The sequence below is a fragment of the Panthera tigris genome, chromosome B1 (genome assembly GCF_018350195.1).
Source record: "Panthera tigris isolate Pti1 chromosome B1, P.tigris_Pti1_mat1.1, whole genome shotgun sequence".
Classification (NCBI taxonomy): Eukaryota; Metazoa; Chordata; class Mammalia; order Carnivora; family Felidae; genus Panthera; species Panthera tigris.
The window spans coordinates 6,749,594-6,762,817 of NC_056663.1; the positions used below are offsets into that span (position 1 = coordinate 6,749,594).

Sequence of the window (13,224 nt, forward strand, 5' to 3'; positions counted from 1 at the left end):
TTTTACCAAAACAAATATTACCCCTTATTCCTCCAGCCTTTCCACTGCTTCAGCTGCCCGTTGATTTGCTCAAGCCGCAGTCTCAGTTCTGAGTCAGTGGTGCGGGAAGCGGTGCCTGAACCAGCGGCCGCAGCGCAGCCCTGAAGGTTGCCTGTCACGCGGCTTGTCCGTACCACTCAGACCCCCTCCATCGGCTGTTCCAGGGTAGAGTTCTGCCTTCCGCGCCATTCTCACGCACCCTAAAGTTTGAGAACCGCTCGTTTCAAAGAGATTAGTCATGTGCTCCGCAGGTTAGTGGGGTCAGACTTTTGTGTTTTCCAGAACATGCAGATCTGATATTTATTGGTGAGCCTTCATTTTGTACTTAGGTTGCATTCAGAGACAGGGAAGTTTGGTAGCAGTTACCCACCCAGTGTAGGGGACTTGGAGGCGGGCAGGGAGGCTCCACGTAAACATCCAGGCACTGGTGCAATAACTTACACCCCTGTCACTTACGTGAAGTCTTTCATTTCAACTAAGTTTCCTTAGAGTCATTTTAGATATTTTGCTTTTCATTGGTTACTGAGGGATTTGGAAGCTGATGTATCTTAATCTTCTTCCTGAACCTATTAACATGAGCCCAGGGTGGCTTTCTTTTACTATAGCAGCTAGCAACTTATATATTTAGACTTAATTGTCCTCGTAATAGAAGAGAGGAATTTAGCAACACATCTGTAATGGCAAACCAAATAACTCAAATTTTCATATTATTGAGCAAGTAAAAAGATCCTTGTAGTTTTAAAACTCTTTAGAATTTATGGAATTTGGCTTTTACTATGTGAATAACACTGGCTATTATGTAGGCTTAATTGTCCTTTTAAAATATAAAAACAAAAGGTTTTTTCTCCTTTGTAGACTTAATAAAAATTATTGTTATATCTGTGATGCCATATTAACAAATTTAGGTGGCAAATGACAAGCTAATGATAATTGTAATAGATGGCTTATTAATAAACTTCATATAAAAATCTCTTGCTAGTTAAGAAAAAGACATGAACTAGAAAACTGGGAAAAGCACATGAATGGGAAATTCAAGAGGTATGACTGACCCACGCACATGAACCTGGCAAACATTAAAAAAGGAAGTTACTGTCCCGTGTTGGCCCAGATTTTGTGGAACAGACGCACTTCTCCTTCATGCGGGAGCCAAGATGGCACGTTTGCTCCCGTGGCTGCAGCCCGTTAAGAGACGTGGTGTCTTAAGACAATGCGGATGTGTTCTTTCACACTTCAGGAGGCGGGAGGTCTGACACGGGTCTCACGGGGCTGAAGTCGTGTGTGGGGAGGGCTGTGCTACTTTTGGAGGTGGGGAGAACCTGTTCTCTTGCCCAGGATCCCTGCTTCGTAGAATGCTCTGCTTTCGCGGTCTTAAGATTGCTTGCACTGGGTTGTGCACATGATGTCCACGACGGTTCTGCTTTGACCTCTTCCTCGCTCTTTCTTCCCCTGAGCCTGGCTTTTGGCTTAATTCTGACCTCTTTTTCCTTGGCCCCCAGGCTTTCCAGGCCTGGAGTGGTCCTGGTCTGCCCCCTGCCCCGCAGCCCCACCCTGCGGTTGTCACTCAACGTGTGTGTGTGTGTGTGTGTGTGTGTGTGTGTGTGTGTTGCGGCCTCCCCCATTCTCAGCGGTTCTCAGCCACGGGGAACCTGCTTTGTCTGCTCCCTTCTTTCCGGCTGGGGATGTGAAAGTGTGTGCCGATCGCCAGTCTGTACCGTCTGGTCTCAGAGCCCGCTAGTGTTGTGTTTGGCGCTTCTCTTTTTCCTTGTGGACCATGTCTTCCAGTTTTCGGACTTTTTCTCCTCGCATCTCAGAGTGCCTTTGCCTGAATTGGAGAAGTTTTCTCTGACTTCTGCATCAGGCAGTCACGCCTTCCCTTCTTTACTTCAAACTTTTTATGTGATTGCTCCAATAATTTCCTTTTGCGTACCTCACTGCCACGCTCCTGTCTGCTGGGTTCCCCCCGGTTTACAAGCACAGTCTGGTTCTCATACAAAGGAATCTGTGTGTTCATATGGCCCCATATGGCCCCCCTGTGGCTTTGCTCTTTTCTTCTCCCGCTCTCTTCCCGCTAACGGAGGAGTTCGGGCCCCTCGCCTTCTCCCGTCTGACTCCGTCCAGTCTCCAGAAGCATATCCCACTGCCAGCTCACTGGTGACCTGTTAGTGACCCCAGTCGCCAGAGAAGCTTCCTTTTATCGGTCCTCCTGTCTGTCGGGGCTTCTGGCAGTGCCTGGGCTGCCTCATCCCCCACCGTCCGACTTTCTCAGGGCGGCCAGTACAGCCAGTACCTCAGCCGTCCTGTCTGTGCAGGTGATCCCAAGTGTTTGTGGCTGCTGGTTGCCACTTTACAGACCCTGGTTCTCACCACTTCTGGAGTGTTCCAGCCAACAGTGCCTAAGTTGAACACACGTTTTCTTTCTTTAGCTGCCTCCCGCCCTCACCTGTGCTCTCGGACGATGGGCGTCCGCACACGTGTGCGTGCGTGTGCACACGCACACCCCCAGCTCTCCTGCCTGGCCGCGCTCCATGTGTTTATGGTACAGCCTCGTGTCTTCAGGGGCAGAAGTCTGGTTATGTTTTATTCCTTTTCCTTTTTTACCATGTTTGATAAGCTGCTGGATCAATGTGTGTTTGGTTCTTGTAACATCACTTGACTGCATTTTCCCGGTCCAGTTTAGGTTCGGTCCTAACTCAGTGCCTTGTTGCCTGTGACTTATGCCCTAAAGTATCTCGGAAACCTAATGGTTCTCTTGGCACCTAGATTACATCTCTCCTTTGGCCTAAGATCTGTGGAGTCCCACAGTACCAGCCTGTCGCTGTGCAGCTCTTCTCATGGGATGCCAGTGCCCTCCTCAGTCCTGCCGCTCACACACTGGGTACCTGTGCTCCCCAGGCCTTCCGGACCCTGACTTCTTACCTTGTTCATAGGTCTGCCTCTCCCCGCTTCGTATGCCCCATGCCTCCCTCTTGGCCTCTCTCCAGGCTCCTCTTTAGCCTGAAACTTTCACCAGTCAGATATGACTGATTGAAGAAAATCTTTAGTATGAGGAACATTTTTGTATTCTGGGAATATTCTGTACCTCTTCTAGGACATTCTACCACGTTATAGCTACTTATGTTTATTTTATTGGCTCATTAATCTTTAACCTACATGCTTAGAGTATTAGATTAGTATCTTGGTAATAGACACAAAATAGAAAAAGTACTAAACAGGACAGTGTAAGGTCTTGTTAGCTAGCTATGTGACTTTGAGCAAGTCACTTTACCTCTCTGAGCCTTAGTTAAATTAATTTCCGGGAGTCAAGTCAGATGGTGAGATATATATCATCTAGAGGTTGTAGACCATTCCCTGCGTGGACCGGAGAGGGTCATGGGCTCGGACTTACGACTGTGAAGTGACTTCTGATCTTCAGAGAAGGGCCGCTGTCTATTTGTTGTCGTGGTAAGGGCGTCCGTCTAATTCTAAGCCTTAGAAAGTCTGTCGACTGTGTGTTAGTTAGTAAGTCCGTGCGGGAGAATTGGCAGCTGCTGTGTCCTTACCTCACTTCACCCACTCTTGGAGCTTCCGTTCCTGCCGCTCCACGGAAAGTGCTAGTCCCATAACACCTAGCCTTTGTTTGGCCACACAGCCCCTTCTCCATTCCAGATGTCTCGGTGGCCTTCTGGAGATGTTCTCTTCTCAGGGCCCCTGTGTCAGCCCAGTCTCCTTGTTCTCCTTCCTCGTTGGCTGTTCTGTCTTAAGAGCTGGAAGATAAAAGCTGGAATATTCAGGATGTAGACTGGACTAGAAAATGTGTCTAGTGCATTCCTCAGTAAGAAGGTTATTTTCCTTAGTCTTTTTTTTTCATTTTTTTTTTTTTTTTTTACACACAGTAGTAATTGGGCATTTCTTACTCATCTGTCACAAAGCTATTTTCAGGCCTTCCTATAACTTTTTTTTTTTTTTTTTTAAATACTATTTTTCTGTCTTCCTATCTTCTTACTGACTTACTGGAGTTTTGTAATTGTTCTCACTGAATAAATACCACAGGGTGATTCTGTGGAACTTTGGACTTAATATTGGATGAGCTCCAGTAGTGAAGAAGGAAGTATTAACTAATTTAATTGACAAATAGATGTTTCCCAGCCTGGTATACTATTCAGATTTTTGTTATAAGTTCGTGAATAAATTAAGCTGCTTCTGCCCTAGGGACTTAAGTCAGATATGTGGTTGTGGGAATCTCTTTCTTTCCCACACTGCTTTGCATTTTAAAAATTCTTCTGCAGGAAGATCCCAACATACTATAGCTGTTCGTCTTTATGCTGCCTGTTTTCCCTGGAGAGTCGGGAGAAAATCCAAATCAAATTTTGTCTAGTCTAGGTTCGTGTCACTTCAGAGAGCCACTATTTTCTGTTAAATGGTCAGTACATATTCTCATTAAGAAAAAAGGAGGCGGGGCGCCTGGGTGGCGCAGTCGGTTAAGCGTCCGACTTCAGCCAGGTCACGATCTCGCGGTTCGTGAGTTCGAGACCCGCGTCAGGCTCTGGGCTGATGGCTCGGAGCCTGGAGCCTGTTTCCGATTCTGTGTCTCCCTCTCTCTCTGCCCCTCCCCCGTTCATGCTCTGTCTCTCTCTGTCCCAAAAATAAATAAAAAACGTTGAAAAAAATTAAAAAAAAAAAAAAAAAGAAAAAGAAAAAAGGAGGCAGTGGGATATAGGAAGGGGAAAGAACAAATTCGTAATACGGGTAGAGCACTCACAGATATGATGAATTCTTCTATAGGAATTGCAGTGTTTTCTCCGTTACAGAAACTTCATATATATATGTGTGTACATATATAATGCAAATGTGCCCGAGAGCATTGAAATCCTGTGTCTATACAGAAACTTACTTAGCATTCAGTTTATATCAATGTTCATGGCAGGATTATTTATAACGGCCAAAGGTTGAAAACAACCCAAGTGTCCATCAACTGATTGTCGATAAAATGTGGTATATCCATACAGTGGAGTATTATTCAGCCATAAAAAGTAACGGAGCCCTGATACTTACCTCAACATGGAGAAGCCTCGGAAACAGAATGCTAAGTGAAAGCAGTCAGGCACACAAAAGTCCACAATGTGTGATTCCGTTTATGCGAAATGTCCGTCACGGGCAAATCCAGAATGTGCAGTGTCTGCAAAAGGTACAGGGTGTCTTTTTGGAAAGAGGAAAGTGGTCTGGAATTTGACAGTGATGATGGTTGCCCAGCTTTGCGAGTGTTCTAAACACCACTGAATTGTACAATTTAAAATGATTGATTTTACGGCATATAAATTATACCACAATTTAATAATAATAATAATAATAATAATAATAATAATAATAATAAAGCATTCCAAGTATCAAGCCTGGTTTTCCACATAACATATATCACTTTGGGTATCATATGCAGCAGGGCTCATTTGGTGATTCCGCACTCCCACATCCCTGTTTGAATAGAAACAAAATTAAATCATGGACTAGGAGTTAGAAAGTATGAACTGTATTCCTGAATCTTAAGTGACCATGGATGTTCTCACCTTTAATTCTGTTGCCAGAAACGAGGATGATAATACTTACCCTTGTCAGGGTTTACCAGATTGAAGGGTTTCTGGTTTTCTGACAGCTTTCCAAAGTATCTCATACATGTAGATGTTTCATAAATACATATTAAATGAATGTTTGATTTAAAGAAATCAAGTCATGAGAGTACTTTCTAAAACGTCAAGCCCTGTACCTATGAATGAGAATATGGCTTTAATATATTCTGGTCTGTCTATTCCTGGAAATGTGAAAACAATTTGGATATTCTACTCCTGAGGTGTTTCGTAACTAACTTATGGCCACATTGAATCGACTTCTTTTTTAGGCCTTGCAGTATTAAAACATGTGCTGACACCAAGAATAAAGGCAACTCATGTTGCTTTTGATTCTTTGAAGAATTATTTAGATGCAATTTATGACGTGACAGTGGCTTTCGAAGGGACTATTGACGATAAAGGGCAGCGGAAAGAAGCACCGTCCATGGCTGGTGAGTTTATATTTTCAGTGGAGTCCTATATTTGTGAATGTGTCATTATTCTTTTTAACGGGTAAGTAAATGTGCTTTGTAACATTTACTCGATATATTTTCCGAGGATATACTTGATGTGTTTTTCAAGTACTTTTTATTAATCCGTAACAGTTTGAATTTCACGAGTCCTGCTAAGTTTGGTATCTCCTGGTTGCCATAGGAGTCCTTTGGACTGGCCCGTTATCACTAACTCAGCCTCTTTCTACCCAAAGTTTCACACATAAAAATGGAAGGCTGCATAAATCAAAGGGGGGAATGAGGAGTAGAGTGCTAACCTAGCCACCCGGAGGTGTGCATCGATGGTTAGCATTCATCTTTGTACGTACTTTTATAGAATACTTAGGAAACTCAGTATCATTGGCAAGAAGAAAAACAGTTAAATGTGGCTCCGTTTTTCAAACCTGTGCTAGGTTTTAAAGACCTTTTAGCTACTGTCTATGTGTCCTATCAGATATGACAAGAAAAAATAGAATTTTAAGTGAGTGGAATGTTGTAGTTAAACATAAACAGAGACACTCTTGCCTGTTAGAGAAACTGAAATATGGGAATAAGTAAGCATGCAGGGAAGCCTGTGAAGCTGCTGCCTGAGCTCTGAGCCCGAGGTAGAACACCGGGCTTTTGATTCCACGTTGGTGGCTGTTGAAGGTCGAAGTCCCGGGCCTGGAAGAGTGTGTCAGTGGGTCCTTGTGAAGTCCGATGTCCCCAGTGTGTCCCGGAGATAGCGACCTGGAGGGAGGACGGATGGGCGAGGCACGGGGGGCTGAGTGGTGTGGGCATCGGTCGCAGTGGGAGGAAATACAGATGCGAAGTAGTGACCGCGATTGCTGTCACAGTTGCCTTTGACACAGAGCAGTTGTTATGTAGGAAGCTGAAGATTTTCTTCACTTTAATTTTTTGGAATATATTTGGAGTTTTTTGGAATATATTGTACATCAAACAGTTTAAAAACCAAAACTTAATAAAGTTCACAGTGAAACAGCTTGCTTTCTGCTATGTCCCCTTCCCACTCAGGGTCCACCTTCCCCTGCTCAGAAGCGACCACTTTTCTTAATTTCTTATGTGTCATATGTGCAAATTTAAGTCTGCATTCTTACTCTCCAGTCCCTCCTTCATGAGTCCTTCTTATGAAAAAGGCAAGATATTAATATTTTTCTCTTTTTTTTAAACATCAAAGGAGTCATTGACCTATTTTTACATTTGGAAACACATGAATTTAGTTGTTCAACGATATTGTCACCAGTTTATCACCATTTAAATAATGAGATTTATTAAACATGTTTTTATTATAAGTTTCTAAGAAACATATAATTCCCGTAATGACCTCTGCAACATGCTTCCATTGTGTCGCTGTCCGGACCATAAGAGCTCCTTGGGCCAGGCTCATGTGCCCCGGCACCCCCTCGCTAGCCTGCCCTCTTGGACCATGCACCCTCACTGTCCTGCCTCTCTTCCCCCCATCCCCCTTGCCCTGTGTAGGCCACGCCTCCTTTCCAAAGGAAGCCCCTCCCCTTGCAGCCTCCCCCACTCTGCCCCCGCATTGGTCTTCCAGGGGCCCACTAGCTTTCTCCTGCTTTAGCGCTCCTGCCCTCCTGCCCCACGGGGAGTGCTCAGCATGTGGCAGTTCTTTTCCTCCTCTAGACCAGAGGAGAAGGCCCTGAGGAAGCCAACCAGCTCAGAGTTGCCTTGTCTAGATCCCAGCCCTGCCCCGCTTCTGTCCCGATTCCTCTGTCTCCTACACATTAGCTGACAGAGGTTCTGTGTTTTCCTTACAGATTGTCTCTTCTTGACAAAGCTGGCTTTTCTATCACACCCAGAAGCCATATGGCAAATAAATCTGTCATTTCAGTCAATTAAGCGTGAATATTTCTGCAAGGAAAAGTATACCCGAGTAAAATCAAAAGACTGAAGACAAACTGGGAAAAATATTTGCAATTTAGATCACGGAAAAAAGGCCTGATTTCCTTAATGTATAAAGTCCTACAGATTGATAAGAAGGTGATCAATAAGTCAGTAGTAGTTCACAGGAAACAGAATGTTCAGTCTCATTATACTAAAAATGCAATTTGAAATTTACAGTGAGATACCATGTTTTGCTATCATTAGCAAAAATCCCAGTATCAGGTTTTCTAACAGGCCCTGTGGGGGAAATACTTTCCTACTTTGCTGTTAGGAGTGCAGTGCAGTTTAGCCCCCCCAAAAGTTTCCTGGCAATGTCTATCAGATTTATAAATGTGCTGCTGAGAAATCATTCTACCAGTATACCTGTCCGCGCAAGATGGTTTTCCGTGTTACCTGCTGATTTTAATTATGAGTTGGGATCTGTAGCTTGAAAAACCCATCTCTCATTATTATGTAAATTGATTGATACTCTGCTCTACTTATAATCTAGTATAGATTAAGATGCACCTTCAATTTATGATGTAAATTGGATTGGATAGAAAAATTCCTTAATTAGATATAAAATTCCGGAATATTGTACATTCTGCGTCTGCGTGGTTGAGTTTAATATTAAGCATAATCCCCACACATGGTGGGCTGTCATTTAATAGTTGTATTTTGTAGCCCACTTAAAAAACATTTCCGTAGTTGCTTGATTGTTCATGTATAAGCTGTATGCCAGTCATTTCGAGCACTTTAGGAGCATTAGAACTCCATCAGAACTGTCTGGGATGGTTGCTGGCCGTGCCTAGACCCTAGACACCACCCTAGACCCACCCCCCCCCCACCTCCACCCCCCCCCCCCCGCCGACCCAGGCTGGCCGCAGGCGAGGGTAGACTGCAGTGTCGATGAACTCTCGGGATCACTAGTGTCACGATTCGGGCCTGAAGGAGGCGTCACGAGAGCTAGGCAGCAGGTGGTGTCCCTTGTCCATCCCGTTGTGTGGTGTGTTTCATTACACGGTGAGTGGGCTTGCATTTGTGATTCATCTGGTCTTGTCAGAGTCAGAGTCAGTCTTCCCTTCCTCTGGCGTCATTGGCCAGAGGTGAGCCAGGCCCGTCTGAGTATAATGGGCTTATTTAAAATCCTGTTTCTACAAGTGGGTGGTATACTGTAATGAATTAATGAAGTTAAGGATAACATTTGATGCTCTGTTTAACCATTTAATATGGTTCTAGGTAACTTTTTTCTATTAGTATTTTCTTATATGAAAATAAAACTTACAGGTAACCCAAAAGAAGAAGGAAAAAAACTCCACAGGCTCACCTGTGCAGATGGAACCCCAGTTAACAGTTTGGATGTTTTCCTGAAAATCTTCCTTTTCATGGTGTCCATATGTTGGAGTATGTTTGTGCCTCTGGATATTTTTTTAAATGAGATCATTTTTGTATATTGTTTTCTTTATATCCTGCTTTTATTTGCTTAATAGGGTATCATAAACATCTTTACATGTCAGTATATGTACTTCTGTAATTTTTTAAAAATGCTACATAATGTCCATTGATGTGGACATTGATGTGACTATGCCACAGTTTATCTACCCAATTCGCTACTCTTGGATTTAGGTCATTTTTTTCCCCCAGAGGGAATGGGGGCAGGTAATAAGCCCGTGAGCCAGCGGTGTGGGGGCCAGTTGGGGTCCAGGGCCACATGGGCATTTTCTGCCCTGCTCCCTGAGGTCTGCTTTTCTCTTCTGTCTCCGCCTTGCCTGGCTCCCCAGGCCCAATGCGCATGGGACTCAGTTTCTCCCGAGACCAGACCCTGTGACCTGTGTGAATACAGGAAGACTTTTGTATTACTCTAGCAGATCAATACACTCTAGGCTCTACTAGGAAAGTTCTAATTAGGAAAAAATTATACCTTAATTAGAATACTTTTTCCCTACATATCCTAAATATTATGGGGCGATTTTTGCTCATGCGATATGAAATAAGCTCCAACTGAAATAGATATTACAAGTATAGATACACGAGCTTTATTAGACATTGAGGAAAAGATCTACGCCACTTCCTTGTCTGCTGAAAGTCATTTAGTGTTTATCTGATGATTGTCTTGTGGTCTATGTTTGGGTCCTCACGACAGACCCTGGACTGATCGGGCTCCACTGCTGTCGCTCGGGGCCTTATCCTCCTTTGGCCCTACAGGGGTAATAGTTCTTGCCTGCGAAGCCTTGTGGACGTCAGATGAAATCAGGCACATGAAAGTACCATGTAAATTTTAGGGGAGGGGGACCCTAAAAGCACCCGTATGAATGCGGGAGGCGATGCCTTTTCCCTTCTCAGCTGATGTCTCATGAAAGACATCACTTCCCAGGCACTGTGGTTACAAGCATCCATTTCTGACTTGGGAGGTATGCTCACTTTTTCCTTATGGCCTGTGGCTCTGTGGCTCTGCCCCAGTGTGTGCAGTGTGAAGGAGAAATCCAGGTCCCTTGCACTGCTATTTAATTATGGAGATATGGTGGGCGGGGGGGGGGGGCGGTGGATCATTAAATGGAGGTAGGAAAATTGGTGTCAGGGTCTGCATTTTTATGTACCAGAAATGCAAAGACGAAGGCCGGCTGAGAAGTCCTTGTCACAAACACATCGAGCATCCCAGGCGCTAGGCACTGCTCCCCGGGCCCCAGCTCTCCTCACCGTGATTCTTTCAGGCAGCTGCTGTCCCGGGGTCTCTGTTTTGCAGACTGGGGAACAGGCCCAGAGAGCTAACACATGTGTTCAGGGCTGACCAGGGATCGAAACCCTGGCTGCCTGCCTCCCTGGCCGTGCTCTTAACCACTGCACAGGTCTGCTCTAAAATACCTCTTAAGCAGTTCTTGGATGATATACATGAAAATGGAACTTGAGGAAAATGAAGACAAAAATATTGAACAGTAAAATCTTCCCTATAGCAGTGCTTTTTGCGCATTTATCATCAAAGCCAGTTCACTCCTAACGTATATGACCGTGAGATCATTTTGATGACAGAAATGCTGCGTGTTATTAAGGATAGCAGTGGTAAAAAAAAAGAAAAACAAAAAACAACTGTAGAGAATACTTAACAAAACAGAGATGTGTGTGGAGTCAAAAGAATAGAGACTTCCTTAAGCTTAAAGTCTTCTTCAGACTGTAAAATATACGAATCACCTTTTAGAACATGGTCTTTGAACATATTTAACTTGAGATAACAGGGTCTCCGCCCCCTTCTTGCATACCCACCGAGGGAATGCGGGAATGTAGCCTCCTCTTGGATCTCTTAGGAATGTTTCCTTGTTCTCCAAGGAATTTAAATATGTTAATAATCTCACCTCTTCACCAAAAGCCACCTACAAAAAAGGGAATTTCCCAGCTCAGAGTTCTATTTTGTCTTTAAATAAATTCTGGCCTCCTCCCTTGTGCAACCAGGCCTGAAAAAAGACTGTCTGCTTTGTTCAAAGGAGCATGTTTTAGGAATTGCAGTTAAGAGCTCATAGCTATTCCACAAAACGAATGTTGGTTCCTAAGCCGAATATAATATGTGAAAATACGGCAAAGGCAAGAAGAGCAGTGGGTACCAGTGAATAGAAACCAATAGCAAGTCACAGAGGGACAGAGATCTCTCTGCCATGTCCATAGTGGGAGTGCGATGGTGAGGACAGGCTTACATGCCCGGGAAGGCACTAGGGATTCAGGGGGTTCCGTGCCTCCGTGCCCCCGATGCTTTGGCAGAGTGAACCTGACAGACCTATCTCTGTCCTTCTGGGTCTCAGTCTAGTGGGAGCAGCAGTGACCATGTGTGGTGCGTGAGAAGCTTGGGAACAGCAGACTGGTGGTTTCCTGCAGATTAGTGAGTCTGGAGGTGGTTGACATTTAGGGGTCCCTCCAGAGGGTGGGTACGAACTTCCAGCTGAGTCCAGCTTCCTATTCCTAGGCCATCTGTAGAACTAGAGGTTATTGTATGAAAAGTAACATTTGGGGGGCGCTTGGGTGGCTCAGTCCGTTAAGAGTCCGACTTCGTCTCAGGCCGTGATCTTGCAGTTTGTGAGTCTACGTCGGGCTCTGTGCTGACAGCTCAGAGCCTGGAGCCTGCTTCAGATTCTATGTCTCCCCCTCTCTCTGCCCCTCCCATGCTCATGCTCTGTCTCTGTCTCTTGATAGTAAACATTAAAAAAAATTTTTTTGGAAGGTAACATTTGGTACTATTGATGTAACTTAATGACTTCAGGTAATTGCGGTAGACTCAGAAATTATAACAGGTTCTTCTACTTTAGCTTGAAACCTAAAACCATCAGTCTGTAATTCTTTTAACTTTTTTTTTTGCTAAAGAAAGATCTGGTTTTTCATCATTTAAATTTTCTTACCTCATTTTTCAATTGTCTTCTATAACCATGAGTTCTAAAACAATAAAAAATGAAATATTTTTGTTTCTTGTTAGAATTTCTCTGCAAAGAATGTCCGAAAATTCACATTCACATTGACCGTATAGACAGAAAAGATGTTCCGGAAGAACAAGCACGTATGAGAAGGTGGCTTCACGAGCGCTTTGAAATAAAAGATAAGTGAGTAACACCAGTTCTTGCGCTTGGAAACCTTGGGTTCGGCTAAATTTCACTATAATACAGTCTTTTTATCTTAAGAATGCTTTTTTATAAACTCAAGTCCAATCTGTCCATGTTTTAAGCCTCACTGTTACAAAGTCCCATGAACTTATTACAGGAGGCCTCTGTTTCCATTCATGGTATTTCCTAGACACTGTTCTGTGGGGGGATATGAGATTAGATCTCTCTCTCTCTGTCTCTCTGTCTCTCTGTCTCTCTCTCTCTCTCTCTCTCTCTCTCTCTCACACACACACACACACACACACACACACACACACACACACCTGCAGTCCCAGGTCAGAGGAAGCGATGCTGTGGTTGAGGGCTAGCTGGACTGCCCACGTTCCCGGGAAGCGAGGCTGTGGGATAGAGGCGTTAGTCTGATGTACGTGTGGAAATGACGTGGGTGTACTGGTTGGAAGAGGAAGGGGCGGGTGACATGTTTCTGACCAAAATGTCTTTTTGCTGTTAGTATTTGGGGCCTAAATGGTTTCAGGCTTGACCTTGTGTTTGTCCACGCTAATAACATCACTTGGAGCAAACAGTGTTGACCCTTGCTGAGCGTTACCTGTAAGGAAAGTACAGGTGTGTTTAGATACCTGTTGGGTGAGGCACAGC

At 44.3% G+C, this 13,224-nt stretch overlaps 1 protein-coding gene across 3 annotated transcripts in view; it reads left to right on the forward strand.

The window, feature by feature from the left end:
* Positions 1-13,224, forward strand: part of AGPAT5 (1-acylglycerol-3-phosphate O-acyltransferase 5) — a 66,901-nt gene that overhangs the window by 42,484 nt on the left and 11,193 nt on the right. For all 3 annotated transcript variants that reach the window (XM_042982862.1, XM_042982864.1, XM_042982863.1), the window contains exons 6-7: positions 5,909-6,070; positions 12,444-12,567. In XM_042982862.1, the coding sequence (XP_042838796.1) occupies positions 5,909-6,070; positions 12,444-12,567 (286 nt within the window). The remainder of the gene's footprint in view (positions 1-5,908; positions 6,071-12,443; positions 12,568-13,224) is intronic.